The sequence below is a fragment of the Barbus barbus genome, assembly GCF_936440315.1.
Source record: "Barbus barbus genome assembly, chromosome: 40".
In the NCBI taxonomy this organism is placed as follows: domain Eukaryota; kingdom Metazoa; phylum Chordata; class Actinopteri; order Cypriniformes; family Cyprinidae; genus Barbus; species Barbus barbus.
This window is the reverse complement of record NC_136718.1, coordinates 8,226,766-8,242,643: the sequence shown is the minus strand read 5'-3', so window position 1 is coordinate 8,242,643 and position 15,878 is coordinate 8,226,766. Positions and strand designations below refer to the sequence as shown.

General features: G+C 35.4%; 2 protein-coding genes across 3 annotated transcripts; one reads left to right on the top strand and one right to left on the bottom strand.

The window, feature by feature from the left end:
• Nucleotides 1-575: 575 nt before the first annotated feature.
• LOC306859360 (sorting nexin-21-like) lies at nt 576-8,155 on the bottom strand. 2 transcript variants are annotated; one of them, XM_079400376.1, is made up of 4 exons: nt 8,042-8,155; nt 6,997-7,282; nt 3,354-3,511; nt 576-2,241 (listed from the first exon to the last, which is right to left on the bottom strand). In XM_079400376.1, the coding sequence occupies exons 2-4, from the start codon at nt 7,262-7,264 to the stop codon at nt 1,480-1,482; spliced, it is 1,188 nt and encodes a 395-aa protein (XP_079256502.1). In that variant the 5' UTR covers nt 7,265-7,282; nt 8,042-8,155; the 3' UTR covers nt 576-1,479. The 2 variants fall into 2 exon arrangements, with proteins under 2 accessions (XP_079256502.1, XP_079256503.1); XM_079400377.1 differs by having other exon boundaries at nt 8,055-8,155.
• Nucleotides 8,156-8,516: 361 nt separating this feature from the next.
• Nucleotides 8,517-14,341, top strand: LOC306859782 (HAUS augmin-like complex subunit 8). The gene is made up of 11 exons (XM_079401038.1): nt 8,517-8,693; nt 9,141-9,202; nt 9,275-9,333; nt 9,459-9,591; nt 9,749-9,856; nt 9,948-10,039; nt 11,000-11,158; nt 11,240-11,381; nt 11,542-11,683; nt 11,799-14,023; nt 14,295-14,341. Exons 1-10 carry the CDS (start codon nt 8,629-8,631, stop codon nt 11,926-11,928), a joined length of 1,092 nt encoding a protein of 363 aa, XP_079257164.1. The 5' UTR covers nt 8,517-8,628; the 3' UTR covers nt 11,929-14,023; nt 14,295-14,341.
• Nucleotides 14,342-15,878: the final 1,537 nt, after the last annotated feature.

Below are 15,878 nucleotides of genomic sequence, written 5' to 3'. Positions count from 1 at the left end.
ATTAATCGCGATTAATCGCATACAAAATAAAAGTTTTTGTTTACATAAGTGTGTGTGTGTACTGTGCATATTTATTTTGTATATACACACTCACATACTGCATATATTTTGGAAACATTTACATGCATATACATTTATATTCTTATATTTCATATTATATATAAATATTTAATATATAAACATAAAATTTTTCTTAAATATATACATGCATGTGTTTGTATTTACATATACATAATAAATATACACAGCACACACATATAATATGCAAACAAAAACTTATTTTGGATGCGATTAATCATTTGACAGCACTAATATATATATAAACATGCATGTGAATATTAATTTATAAATGATTTACTGTTGACTTTATTATTAACTAATATTAATTTAACTTTACTGTTAATTTAAACTCATATTTAGTATAGAAATTAAACTCCATCTAAATTATTGAATTCTGCAAAAGTATTATTAGTTTATAATGCCAAATGAATTAGAGCAATAGTTTACCCAAAAATGAAAATTTGCTGAACATTTATTCACCATTAGGCCACCCAAGATTTGGAGAAATGTTATATTTTTTAATCAGTGAATGGGTCCAAACAGCTGATAAAAACATTGCAATAATTCATAAGTAATCCACACGACTCCAGTCCATCAATTAATAACTTGCAAAGAGAAAAGAGTCGTTTATATTAAACCAGTCCGTCACTAAGATGTTTTAACGTCAAACCGGCTAAAATACGAGTTTCATAATATTACTTTCTTCAGTGAAAAAGTCGTCTCATCTCATCTGAATCAGGAGAGAAATATGCAGAGATCAAGCACCATTTATAAGTAAAAACAGTCCAAAATACTGTAATATGTTGGTGGATTTTGATGTGAGAGGACAACAGGGGATGTCACTAGAGGAAGCATAGAGTATTTTGACCAGAATCGAGAGCTTAATGTTAAAAATGTCTTCACTTTTTTTACATTAAGCTGGTTTTCACTTCACACAACATTATCTGACGGATTTGAGTCATGTGGTTTTCTTGTGGATTATTGTGATGGTTTTTATCAGCTGTTTTGACTCTCATTCTGACGGCACCCATTCACTGCAGAGGATCCATTGGTGAGCAAGTGATATAATGCTACATTTCTCCAAATCTGTTCTGATGAAGAAACAAACTCATCTACATCTTGAATGGCCTGAGGGTGAGTAAATTTTAAGCACATTTTCATTTTTGGTCAACTATTCCTTTAAGTAATGTTAACAAGTTGAATCATATAGTAAAGAGTTGCCAAATAAAGAATAAATCTATAATAAATGCTACTGAAATGTGCCCATGAAATGTAAGTGTATTTTGCATGTTGTGCATTATATAAGTTAGTATTAATGCCACAGGTTTCCTTAGTAAACTATCATACATATTGCTATTAGAATCATCCCTCATAACTTCTAATACTCGTATAAAAAAAAATAAAAAAAATCCTGAATGCTTACGAGACATCTTCACTTTTGCTCTTAGCCCTGACCTCACTGTCCTCGATGCTCTCTTTAATTAGACACTCCTTTAGGTTGGGCTGACTCCCGATATCAATCCCCTGCTCCTGGATGTCCTGCAGAAGAGCTTCCCAGCGCCTCTTGTCCTTCGAGATCTTCCAGGACAGCCTGACGTTGGATTGGAGGAGTGGGATAAGCAGAGGGTGCAACTGGTGCTGCTGCAAAGCCTCCTGGGAAGGCGCTAGGTCCTGCAGGGCTCGGTCGCAGTGTTCCTGAGCCTCACTGAGCTGTTCTAGTTCTTGAAAGCAGGTGACCAAGGCGGAGAGCGTGAAGAACCAATGAACCCTCTGGAGCTGGTTGAACTGCAGGAGCTGATGGCATCCTAACTTCTCCTGGAGTCGCAGAGCATTGAGAAGAGAACCCAGGGCGTCTTGGTACCGGCCCACTCGCATCAGCATCTGGCCCGCGCGCAGATCACCCAGGTAGAAGAACTCAAGAAACGTAGGTGTGCTCCGTAGTTCAGGAAGGGAGTGAAGGTGGGTCAGGTACTGCTCGAACGCCCGGCTGCGCTTGGCAATGGTCTCAGCGGCGAAGTTCTTGCGCAGCTTCTTGCGAGGGAAGAACACGCCATCCATCTCGTCTCCGTGGCGGCGGCGGCGCAAGCGGCTGTGTAGACGCTCGAAGTCAGTGTAGCGCCGCGTGATGACCGCGGGAGTTTTGTCAAACGTCCCAGAATGGATGATGTGAATTGTGTAGAGCTGATGAGAAAGACCACAAGTGTATTTGATTTCATGTGAAATCAGAAAAACAAAACCTGCAGCTGATAAATGCGTCAATGACGTGACATTTAAAAAATAGAAAAAGACTAAGGCATTTTTTTAGGCAATTAATGTCCATCCATTTTTTTTCCTGTCATCCTTTGACTTGCATTATGACAATATCAATTTATTAAAGTAATATGTGATTATAGAAAAATGTGCAAATAATTAGATTTAATAGTTTAAATTTTTTTTAATTGATTGACAGCACAACAAAATACATAAAGAATACTTTTTTGTGATGAGAACATTTTAAATTTCTGAATTAAAATTAATTTTGATCTTTTTTGGGGTATGAAACCTAAATTCTCAGGGTGATACGGTACAACTGTCCTCAAATGATAATAAAGAAAAATCTTATCACTTTTTTTTATTATTTCTATAAAAAAAATATATATATATTAGTGCTGTCAAATGATTAATTGCAATTAATCACATCCAAAATAAAAGTTTTTGTATACATAGTACATGTGTGTATATAAACACACACATACAGCATATATTTTGAAAGTATTTACATGTATATATTTAGATTCATATAATCTATCTAATATATTTAATATATAAACGTAACTTTTGTCTTAAATATATACATGAATATGTGTCTGTTTATATATATATATATATATATATATATATATATATATATATATATATATATATACACACAATACACACACATATATTATGTCAACAAAAACTTTTATTTTGGATGTGATTAATCGTTTGACAGAACTACAAAGTATTTGCCCACCAAATTGAAGTTATGTTGTGTGACCAACAGTTTTTATGGAGACATTTTCAAACCAAAATGTATACAAAGAGTACATTTCTGTACATTTCTAAGAACGTGCATGTGTTTTAAACTACATTTTTACAAGTATTCTCCTTTTCTTTGGTGTGAACAGTCTAATTTGTCTTTTTCCCAAATTTAAAATGCTTGGTGATGAATGTTGGTATAAAAACTGCTTTGGTGACATTAAAAAAAATTTGACAGACTGAAAAATGGTTCTTGAAACTTGACTGAAATGGTTCACAGCTGGTGTACTTACCACATATTTGGAATTTGTCTCATGCACAACACTGGCGTCAGTCACCTCAAAAATGAGTTTTTCAGGAATGCAACGAGTTTTTGAGCTCCGCAGGTTTTCTTGTAGTTGTCTGGTGATCATGTTTGAGGTTTTTGGGGAAGGACCTATTGGGCTGGTTTCTATAAACCAAAGACAAAATTAACTGTGAAGCACCAAGTGAACTAAAAGTGAACTAAAAAAGAAGAAGTGAAATCTGCCTACAAACAGATTATTGTAAATTCACAAGAACCATATTAAACGGGTTCAAGCTTAAAGGAAGAGCTTGTTACAAAAGCTCTTTTCCATACAATGGCAGTTCATAATGACCACAGCTGACAGATTTTACATCATTGACACCAAAAACCACTGCTTTCCAGTTTGTTTGGTGACACATCAGTTTGAATACACAGAATAAAGAATGTGATTCGCAAGTGTTCAGATCATTTTCAGTGAAGTCTGACCCAAATTTGAATCTAGTCTATTCTTGATCATATGAGTTCAGAGCATTTGCTATATGCAGTAGAAGTCAAATGGACTAATTTTATGTTGTTGTTTTGTTTATTTGGACTCCGAACAATAATAATAGCACACACTACTGTAAAACTAAAAGTTTGGGGTCAGTAAGATTAAATAAAAATCAATAGTTTTATTCAGCAGGGAAGCATTAAACTCATCAAAAGAGTAAAGATGTTACAGAAAATTTATATTTTAAATAAATACTGTTTTTGCTTTACTTTCTATTTATCAAAGAATCCTGAAAAAAAAGTCCACAAAAATATTAAGCAGAATGACATTTAAATATTTATGATAATAATAATAATAATATAGCTGCGAGCAGCGATGACGGGCCCAAGCCGTCAGCATACGCCACCCCGGTGGCATCGATAAAACGGTGCCCAGCGAGCACAAGCATCACAGTAACCCTCTGGCAGTTTGATTTTAAGGGATACGGCAATTAAAGGGTTAATCCAAACCATCAACTCTGTGAAACACACACACACAGAACAACATATAAAACTTTAAATTCTGTGAAAATATATTTTTCATTGGTAGTTGATGTTAGTTAATGCATTTACTAATGCTAACAAATGAGAAATTATTATAGTTACCAAAGGTTTTAATGATTTATAAGCATTTTTTAATGATTTATTTTTCCATTAACTAACATGAATAATTTTTTCTAACACAAATGAATAAAGTAAAAAATATATTGTTAATATTTAATGTTATTTGTGAATTAACCAATGTTAAAAAACAACATTATTTAACTGTTGTTAGTTAACATCATTAATAAATATATACCATTTAATGTTGATCAAAATCAATTCCAAAATGTGTTAATATATTATTACATTTTAAAGTTTTATCTTTTGAACATGACTATTTTTCTAATATTAAAAATATTTTGTTCATTGTTAGTTCATTGTAAGTTCATACTATCAATGAAGAATTAACATGCTGTAAAAAATATATTTTTCATTGTTAGTTCACGTTAATTAATGCATTTCCTAATGTTAAGAATTGAGACCTTATTATAAAGTGTTATCAAAATCTTTAATGATTTATAAGCATTTTTTAAAGATTTTAAAAAACAGACCCTCTCTCTCTCTTTCTCTCTCTCACCCACTGCCTCAATCCACACAGTCACTCACACAGTCACTCACACCCCACCCCACCCCCACCCCTCACTCAGCTGCAGGCTGACAGGGATCTCTCACTCAGAAGCAGTCTAAGTCTAACTCTCTGATAGTTTTCAAATTTTCTCCTCTGCATAGTGTATTGTAAATTCATGAAATTAATCACATATCCTCAGACTGTATTGTTCTGTGTATGTAATTTTTTATGAAGTGTTTGGAAGCTGCTCTTAAAAGATTAAAAAAAAAAAAAAATGATCTTTTTTACTGTAACTTTAATAAATTGCCATTAAATCATCGTTCAAGATATCCTAAATCCGTCCGCAATTTAGCATCTTCAGTATTTTGGCATCATGATAAAAAATGTTTGGTGTGATTTCCGTGTTTCTGCTTGGAGGAGTATTAATTTGTTTACAGCCCGTTTTTAAAAAAAACCCACATTAAAATAAATATAGCCGACTTCCTGTTGGTCGTAGCTAATGACTGTAAATTAGAAAGTTGTCCGGATTAATTAGAACAATTTATGTACCGAGTTTGGGGTCTGTAGCTAAAACTAACCCCCTCATTTTTGACAAAAGGTGGCGCTATAGAGTGCCTCTTCCACGCCCGTTTATGAGCTTTTTCCAGTGTCTAACTATCATTAATACTCATATGTGTGTTGAGTTTCATGACATTCTAAACATGTTATCTGCCTCAAAATCACCAGAAACGAATTTTCAACTTTGACACGTTGCCATGGCAACATAATTTTAGATATCAATATTCCCTTCACAGTTTTACATCGGCCGTGTTTTGACATTATTCTGGTGAAGTTTGAAGCAAATCGAGTAAAAATAAGATGCTGAATTCAAAGCATTTTGAAAACGACACACTTCCTGCAGCCAGTTGGTGGCGCTATAACTTTCAGTCATAATAGTCACATCTATCCGATCGGCATCATACAACGAACAAATCACTGAAGTTTGATCTACATCATACAATGTGTGTGGACGTTATTAGGCATTTCCTGGGTCTCATTTTTCGCCATAACTTCATCGCCTCGCCACGGGCAAACCGTTCGACATATCAAAAATATCTTCGCAATTTAGCGTCCCCAATGTCCTGAGATCATGTTCACCGAGTTTGGTGGCAATCGTATGGAAATCCTCAGAGGAGTATATCAAATTCCAGAGCATGCGCTTTTTAAACAGCCCTGAATAGCCGACTTCCTGTTGGGCGGAGCCTAAGACATGCTGCGTGAAAGTTGTTCAGCTCAATGAGTTCTATATGTGTACCGAGTTTCATATGAATACGTGCAAGTATGTGTGAGCTATACATCAAGTTTTCTGACAATTTTCCAGGGGGCGCCGTAGAGCCCCTGTGCCACGCCCGGGTCCCAGCCTCAGCGGCGTCCTAATGGCCGCAGGTTCCAATGTGCGTGCCAATTTTCGAGAGTTTTCGGGCACGTTAAGGCCCCCAAAAGTGCCCGGATGATTGAAATAAAAAAAAAAAAAAAAAAAAAAAAAAAAAAAAAATAATAATAATCCTTAGAAGAACAATAGGGCCCTGCGCCTTACTGGCTTGGGCCCTAAATATATCTTTCTTGAGCAGCACATCAGTATATTAGAATGATTTCTGAAATATTATGAGACACTGAAGACTGGAGTAATGATGCTGAAAATTCAGCTTTACTTCACAGAAATAAATTACATTTTCAAATATATTAACATAAAAAAACGGTTATTTTAAATTGTAATAATATTTCACAATTTTAATGTTTTTACTGTATTTTAAACATATAAATGTAGTCTTGGAAAGCATAAATGACTAACCCCAAACTTTTGAACAATATTGTATGTTTTAAAGCAACACAAGATTGAGTAAATGACTGAATTTTTAACAGCTTCTGTATATGTATCCTGGACTTCAATTCACCCATTATATAAATTCTTTTATGCAAAATATACTTAACAATTTCAGCTTTGTAAAACACGTGTGTTATTGATGACTACCTGTGCTGCTACATGCATTATCTATGGACTCTCCAAAAAAGTCAGAGTCGCTGTCTGGCCCCGACGCGTCTCCTGCATCCTCCGAGTCCAGGACCCCATCACCCTCGAAGCACAGGGTTCCTCCGAGTCTGGCCGACACGCAGTCTGTGTCATCCTCAAGCTCAGAACTTTCTGGAAAGTCATCTGCTCCCTGACCGCCCGTCTCTGAAGGAAGCTCCCCTTCTTTGAACAGCGTACGGCGAAGTCTGTCGAATAGTTTAGAGGCCATTCCAGCTTTTCTCCAATCCTGAAGAGCACAAAAGATACATGATCCCACCACGACCTTGAGAAGCATTCCTGAATACAATAATATGCGTTCAAATCATGACATTAGTTATGGGCAGATCCTTTAAAATCCTGTAAAGCTACAGACTAGCAAAAGCATCAAACAAGCCTACAGACTGAGTCAGTAATGGAAACACTGAAACTTCAAACCTCTCACGAACTTTCATTGAGCTGTGAAACTGATCTGTCACATACATATGTATTATTTATTGAGGGGTTTGGTGAAAAGAGCCACACAACAGCATTGGATTGCTGTCATTTCAATGGAAGAAATCTGAGTAAAAGCAGATGCCAGAAGTATTTGGTACATAAACACTGAACATACAGCACATTTCAGGTTCATATTTGAACTTCTCTCCCAATAATTACCAAAACCAAACTATATGCATCAGCATTCATTATTTGCTCATGGAGAAACTTTTGAAAACATCCAGAAAAAGTGGGAGCGTCTCCTAGCTTGCTACGTGCTAATAATAACATTGTGCTGAATCAGCAGAGCTTTCACAAATTATAAGAAATTTTACCATAATTAAATAAATTGATCTCTCGAATCCGTCAAATATCTGGTAAGCAGCACTAAAAAGTTGCCAGACGCAGAGTTTGTGCTAACTTTTCTTGCTAACTATGGCTAACTTAATCCTAACATTTCAACTCCAAAGGGATGAACAAACACATATAAAACACAGACTGTGATCTGAAACGCGTGGATATCTGCACTTACCCGAGTTACAGACCTCTAAACTACATACGATCAGCCCTTCATGGTGCTGCTTAAATCATTTTCATCTGCAAATAAAGAGACGGAGCGGTGTTTACATGCCTGGGAGTTCTTCACTGACCGCTTACTTAGAAGAGGGCGGACACTGACTGACAGGAGAAAACATTTTAAATACATTCAATAAAAAAGTTTTTTTTTTTTATTGTATAATTCATCTGTCATACATATGTCAAGTAACATTTTACTAAGAGCATATGAATATATGAGTCTTATATATTAAAGCTACAACTAAAATACGGCTTTTTATTATAAATTGTCTTTAACACAGGAATTCAGTTCACTTACTCTCACTATAATAATTAATTACAATGAAAAAAAACTTTGCATCATTTTGCAATTTACAGGAAAATTGTGAAAATATTCGCAGGTGGGGTTACTTTATTTCGTTCAATTGCACTCCAGTCCAACAGGTGGCGCTGAGCGCAGCTCACCTTAGCGCTTCAAACACAAAGGAAGAAAACCAATAAAACGCGCGTTGAGAAAAAAATCATAACAACAGTTCTCGCGTTGGTTTTGGTTTGTGTAACATAATGGCATCCAAAAAACCGTTAAATATACGTAAAGTAGAGAAGATCGCTTCAAGTGACCCCAAAAAGTAAGATTTGGTATTTTAGTCTTCAGTTGTTTTATTAAGTTCATTATATAATGTTAGCTTGGTGCTTGAATAATGTAAACATCAATCTGGCTCACTTGTTTTTATACGGTTTACATGTTAAAAGTATTTTCTCACCGTGATCCAGGCGACATAGTTCGAAAATGGCAGTGAATAAACCAACTTGATTTAAAAATTAAACCCGAATAAAATGAAAGTAATGTATGCAGAAAATGGCGTTTGGTCTAATAACAACGAAAAGTCATGAACTGTCTCTGTATCAAAGTCCAAATTAAACTTAATGAGTTCAACCAGATACTGTTTTGTGATATCTAGATGAGTTTCATGTATACATCACAAAACCGTATCTGGTTGTCGTTTTCTGTATGAATTCACTCTTATTAATCAGTTTCTTGGATGCAGAGATTCAGACAGCCTCTCTTTTTTTAGTTTATCCACTGAAAATGAAGCCAGCGGCGGAAATAACAGCGGTGCAAGGAGGAAAACCAAAGGTAAGAGCACCCACCGTTTATTCAGTGTCATAACTCATCCTGACAATTTCTTCTGATCTTATTGCTTTTTAGCATCGGGCACGATTGTGAAGCCTCGATACATGCAAACTGAAACAAAGGCTCATTCAAAGGTAACATAATGGGAAGAAACTGTATGTTATGTCTCCATAGTAATGTTATCCTTCAACATATGTGCTGCTGTGTCTCATTTCTCTGTATCATTTCATATTAATATGCGGGCTGGTGTGTTCTGTAGGGCAGTGTACAGCAGCAATCAGTGCTGATGCCACCCAGACCGTCCTCTCCCAGATTAAGCATCTCACGAAAGCCAAGGGAAGGCGTACTGTCGAGACGTACAATGAGCTGTCTGGCAGACAGTGACTCTACCTGTGAGTGTTTGGCTAGATTATAGATGTGTCAAATGAAATATTCACTTTGCATTCATTGGATCTAGGTTGCAGAATAAGCTTTGTTTTACTAGATAAGTTAATGTCCGTACAGGATAACTGGTGAATGTGATATTGAGCATGTAATGTTTTCCCGCAGTGGTCGCTAGCATTCTGGAATCCTCAAATGTGGGAGGAAATGTCTTTCAGTCGACTGTTTTGGATGGTCACTGCATTCGTCCAGATTTTGATGTCTCTGTCATTAACGGTGTGGTAAAGTCTAGAGTAATATAATTTATTTAATTTAGTTTTTTCTTTCACCAGACCTGTTTGCTTAATATGTTGATTGTGTTTTCCAGATAAAATTGCACAGCCAAACTCAGTGGATGCTGATAATGAGGAAAGGGACATAGCGATGGAGACATTTATTTTGGCCTTCCTCACTGCTAAGGTCTGAGGTCAAGTTAATATAATCTACTGAAAGTGCCTCACAAATTTACCTTTGATTTGTTTTTGTTTTTTTAAATGGCAACTGTTTCTCTTTAAATTGAATCAAAGATGGTTACTAGAATGTGCCTCACATAAATATACCATTTTATTTTTTATTTATCAAAATTATGGTGACATGACTTTAGTACTCCTCCTGATGATACCTATCCTCAGACCTCAATACTTGATTTAGATCAATTATGTAAAAATTAAGGTTATAAATTAAATTAACTTATTCTTTTTTTTATTACTAATTCTATTTATATTTTATAATATCTTAAGAAAAACTATTTAAAAATTTGTCTTTTTAACTACTATTAGAGATAGTAAAATATAAGGATTCACAATTGTGTCCCAACATTGTCAGATATTTATAAAAAAAAAATTTTTTTTTACAAAAATCCAGCAAAATCAGTGATTTTTGCATCCAGCGTTATTATAGTTAACAAATAAAAATAGAAACTAAAATTAAAAGCATAAAAAAAGCATTACCTGAAATAACAAACATTACCTAAAATAAAATGTAAAATACTTTCAGCTAGTTGCCAAGGCAACATTTCTCATTTTAACTGTTTAACTTGATGATGTACAAACATAACTGAAATAAAATTAATAAAAGCTATATGGAAGTGTATTAAAAAACGAATAAAAAAATGACTAAAACATGAACTAATAAAAATTTAAAAATGCGTTCCATATCTCCCCTGTATTGAAATAAAGAGAGCTAGCAACACCAAACAAAAAGAAATGGCTACTAATGCATGTGTGATATGCAAATTATGAACATTAATCCAAAATATTTGTATGCGTAAATATTTTACATGTACATGTTTTATGGCTTTGTTTGTCTTAATGTTATATTTAGTGTTTGAAATATGTATTTAAAGCCCTCGTTTGATAAGGTTTTTGTTTCTCTGTCTAGATTGAGCATAATACCCGAAAATTTAGAGAGGAGGCTGAGAGGAATATTCTGGCTGTGATGGAGAAAGAGCAGCAGTTATCCGCTCAAGTTAATCGCAAGAAACGACAGTATCTGCTGATGGAAAAGCAGAAACGGCTGAACAGTTTACTGGACTTACAGGTCATCTTCACACATTTAACACTGTTGCTTAAATCTCCATGTTGACGCATCTCACATTTGAGTCCCTCCTCTTTTATGCAGATCGAGGCTTTAGGTCCTGTTGCTGCTTCAGTAAACACATTTGCAGAGGACTACAAGTCATTTGCCACTGCCATTGATGCCACACGACACAGTCTTCCCGTGAAGAACGTGGACATTGGAGAGGACGCCGACCAGTTTTTAGGTGAGATTTGCTTGACCTGAAGGAAAAAAAACTTTGTAGTCGATACTATTTTATAATTTGATGTACTTTCTATCTGAAAATGTTTTGTCAATTCAATTGATGATGTGTGATTTTATAGTGATTCTAACCCAGTTTATTGAATAATATTTCTCTTGCACAGACAAAGCTGTTGAATCTCTGAATCAGAGTGAGCGTGTCTTGCAACATTACACTAAGGATATTCCCACTGATTGTGAGGATTCAAAACAGTGTCTTGGAGAGATCGACGATACAGCTAATGAAATCAGCCAACAGGTGACAAGGTAGGACTGCTTCAGTCTCCATACAAGAAAGACTCGCACCTTACAGACCTTGAGATTTTCTCTGTGCCATTCTTTATTTAAACTGATTCTGTCTTTGGATTTATTTTCATTTTAGGACTTTTTCTGACCTTCTGGAGGTGTCCTCACTTGTAAGCAGAGAGACCGTTTTAATCGAGCAGTCGTTGGAGGAAGAAGAGATCGGATCGAGCACAGCCCAGACTCTCTTCTGTCCCTCCACGCTGTGATACATTATCACATCTGTTTACAATTAAATAAATAACGCATGTTAATAATCAATTAATTGTAGGTATTTATTTCATACATTGCTGCAGAGCAAAACGGTTATCAATCATGGTACAAGAAAGGTCTCATCATATTTCTTCAAATAGTTTTTTTTTTTTTTTTTTTTTTTTTTTTTTTTTTTTTGTAGTGATTTGATTTTAAAATTTTTCATTTTTCACATAATACCTACTCTTACAGATTTATTTTCTTAAGAAACCTTTGTGTAAAAAAAAATTTCCCACAAGGATAAGAAAGTAGATTCTAAGATTTGGTTTGGTTTTCATAACAAATAAATACGTAGTCGGATATGACGTACAATTGCATGAAACCCGGCGACCAATCGGAGCTGTCTTTATGGCAAGTGAAAAGACCAATAAACAAAACAGCCATGAGCATCAGGTGAGTCTCCCAAAAACTTGTTTTTATTTATATATAAAGCAGAACAGGCAACTAGCAGGTTACAGCATGCATATGTCAGATTGTTATAATTGCATGACATGTAGTTTAGAAATAATCCGTTTTCAATCATAAACGAGATACATTTATCTCAGTAAAGATAAAAAAATATTCAAAAAGGCCGCAGTGAACATCTTCCAGACCTTTCTGCAATACTTGAAACTAATGTGACCCTGGACCACAAAACCAGTCATAAGTGTAAATTTTTTTTTAATTGAGATTTATGCATAATCTGAAAGCTGAATAAATAAGTTTTCCATTGATGTATGGTTTGTTAGTACAATATTTGGCCGAAATACAACTATTTGAAAATCTGGAATCTGAGGGTGCCAAAAAAATCAAAATATTGAAAAAATATAAATAAAATCGCCTTTAAAGTTGTCCAAATGAAGTTCTTAGTAATGCATATTACTAATCGAAAATGAAGTTTTGATATATTTATGGTAGGAATATATTTACAGTGTATTGTTGGCTGTTGCTACTTGACTGGTTTTGTGCCCCAGGGTCACATATATCAAAGTTTTCTATTTTAATAAACAGAATATTTTTTTTATTTTCTATTCTATATATTCAGCAATATGGTCTAATAATTATTGGGTGTCAGATAATTCTGAATCGCCTGCAGCAATCATTAGCAGCTGCTGTCAGTTTGTCATACATTATACATTTATTTATGTCTTCTGTCTTGTCTCATGTTCAGGTGGCATCAGTCGAGGAGGGGCCGAGGACACAGGCATAAGGAGCAGGGTCGAGCGAATAGGAAACGTGTGGTGGATCAGAAAGCTGAAGACTCGGTGCCCCATGGCACCTGTATAACTATGTGTCCTGCCTATGAATTATGCCAGCAGAATCGACTGCACAGGTTTGAGATGGTGGGGATCGTTTGCCATGTGCTGATGTCTCACGTGCGGTCAAAGAGTATTCGAGACCTGCCGCGGGGAAAGACTCCACGAGAGCCAGCGACCTTCGACCACCATCTGTGCTTTTAAAGACTGTGTGTTACTTAGTAGATGACATTGCAGCTTCTTCTACTTTTCAGCCGTGGACGGAGGTATGAAAATGGCATTTTGTCATTCCTTTATCTGTAATATGATGGCCATTTTACGACCCACAGGTCTACAGTTTTGTGTTTGACCGTCTGCGTAGCGTTCGACAGGACATGATTATCCAGCGTGTGTCGGGGCCGGACTGTGTAGCCGTGCTGGAGAAAAGCGTGCGTTTCCTTCTCTACGCCTCCTACAGACTCTGCGGGCAGCAACTTCAGTATTTCGATCCGCGCATCAATGACACTCACCTGCAGGAATGCTTGAGCTGGTTGCTGGAGATCTGCAGAGATGGGAAGCACCAGAATCAAGAGGTGTTTCAGGCATTGAGTCTTCTCTATAACTTGGGTAACTTAAGTGAGGAAGCTGCTAGAGCTCTCAGTGCTGCTTAATATCAGCGTATTGATTCACTGTAGTGATCCTTTACAGTTTTTACCAAGGTTTTTTTTTTCTTGGTTATTTATCTCAGACTTTTTGTTCCATTTTTAATTATTTTTTATAAATAGGTTTCAACTGAAATTGATGGGTTATTTTTATAAAAAGTAGTTTGATCCATATTGTGACGAGTCGGCTGCCTCCCCCCTGTCCATCATCACCACCCCGTCCCATATTCGCCGCCCTTCACCAGGCTCCCGACAGGAGTGGGTGTGTGAGAGAGAGAGGAGCGCTGAAACAGCCAGGGCTGGCGGCGTGTGATGAGGCGCACCTGACGTGAGTAGAGCCTCATCACCGCCGCCGTTTAAACGCCGAGCGCGCCTCTCCTCGGGAGACCGGTCTCTCCCTCGTGTATGCACGCTGGTGTCCTCGTGGGTCCAGGAAAGGGAGCGTAGAGGGAACTACCTGCCAATAAAATTTTCCAATAAAAGATTACACATTTTTTACATTTTTTCTTACATTTATTTAACCCTTAGCAGATTTTGTTAGGTAAGCTGTGTTGCCCCTTTAATCTAGGAAATGTAAAAAGATGTACATGAAATTGATTATTAGAATTTTTATTTTTTTGTAAGTCAAAGTACATTTTCTGCATAACTTGTAATATTAATTTTATGTCCAAGCAAATGTATACAGGTCTGGTGACTTGATAATGAATAAAATAATTAATAATATAAAATAAGCAAATTATTATAGGAAGCATTTCCCGCAAATTGGTCAGCTGTGCCAGTGGCTCAACTAATAGTACTTTGATGAGATTTACTTTTATAAAAGTGAGATTTACCTGCATATGCTGGTAATACTATTACAGGTACTGTTGAAAATGGGTACATTCAGATATCCTGAATATTTCACCTTTTTCCTGAATAATAAATATTGTGTAGCAAAATAATAGTTCAATTGGAATTGGGTGTGTTTTTATAATTAAAATTAAAACAACAACTATTAAAAACTATTTGTTAATTGAAATAAAGCTGAAATAAATTAGATGAAAAACTAAAAACAAAACTTAGAAATGTTGGCAAGTAAATAAGAAACTAATGAAAAGGACAAAAGCACATAACTAAATTATTAAAACTTAAATTAAAATGAAATATGAAAATAATATATTTCTTAATACAAAAAAAACTATAATAGTATTTATAAAACATTGATTATCATTGGTTGAGCCATTGTAAATTATTCTACATTTTTGTCGGATTTTGTTGTGAATTTTTTCTTAATGGGTGGGCTAAGAGCATGCTAACCCTTTTATACAAGCAATAAAACCCAGTGAAGCCATAGTTTACACTGAATTTAGTACAGCTAAGGGGTTTTAGACACTCCGCTCCTTGTCATAACAACACACCTTATCAGTATTTTTATCCAAAGATCCCGAAACAGGATATGCAGGTGCAGCAGTATATATCCTAATGAGTAATTTAGAGTAACCAATCATTTTTCAGTATATGCAACAGAATTACTGGCAATATTATTGGCCCTGCAGTGGATAAAGGAGAAGAAAATAAATAAAACTGTCATTGAATCCGATAGCTACGCATCACTTGAAAGTATAAGATCTGGCAAGTCATCATTTAGGATGGATATTATCAATGATATATTCCGTATGAAGTACAATAGGCCTATAAAAGTTGTGGGCAGGTATATCTACACATTTCATTTGGGTTTCTGCTCATTTGGTGTGGAGGGAAATGAGAACGTGGATATTTTGGCTAAACAAACTCTTAAGTGTAAAGCAAGTAGATCTACAAGTCCCATTAAGCAGAAGCTAAAGTACTCATAAGAACATATGCACAATCAGTATGGCAACAGGTATACTGAGATGACAATAAAATGACAGTGTGTGTATGAAATATGATACTCAAAAAAAAAAAATATATATGCATGTAAATGGGCACAGACCATGTTTAAGGGAACAGACAAACATGATTCCTTAGCTTCTTTGCTTTTGGATATTATTAGCCTAAATAAGCTGAAGAAAT

What these genes read in the sequence shown, in the direction of transcription:
- LOC306859782 (XM_079401038.1), top strand. Translation starts at nt 8,629, where the DNA reads ATGGCATCCAAAAAACCGTTAAATATACGTAAAGTAGAGAAGATCGCT. An exon ending in AAACAAAGGCTCATTCAAAG is followed by an intron (nt 9,334 to 9,458) that starts GTAACATAATGG and finishes TGTGTTCTGTAG; the next exon opens with GGCAGTGTACAGCAGCAATC. An exon ending in ACAGTTTACTGGACTTACAG is followed by an intron (nt 11,159 to 11,239) that starts GTCATCTTCACA and finishes TCTTTTATGCAG; the next exon opens with ATCGAGGCTTTAGGTCCTGT.
- LOC306859360 (XM_079400376.1), bottom strand. Translation starts at nt 7,264, where the DNA reads ATGGCCTCTAAACTATTCGACAGACTTCGCCGTACGCTGTTCAAAGAA. An exon ending in TAATGCATGTAGCAGCACAG is followed by an intron (nt 3,512 to 6,996) that starts GTAGTCATCAAT and finishes TTTGGTTTATAG; the next exon opens with AAACCAGCCCAATAGGTCCT. An exon ending in AGACAAATTCCAAATATGTG is followed by an intron (nt 2,242 to 3,353) that starts GTAAGTACACCA and finishes CTTTCTCATCAG; the next exon opens with CTCTACACAATTCACATCAT.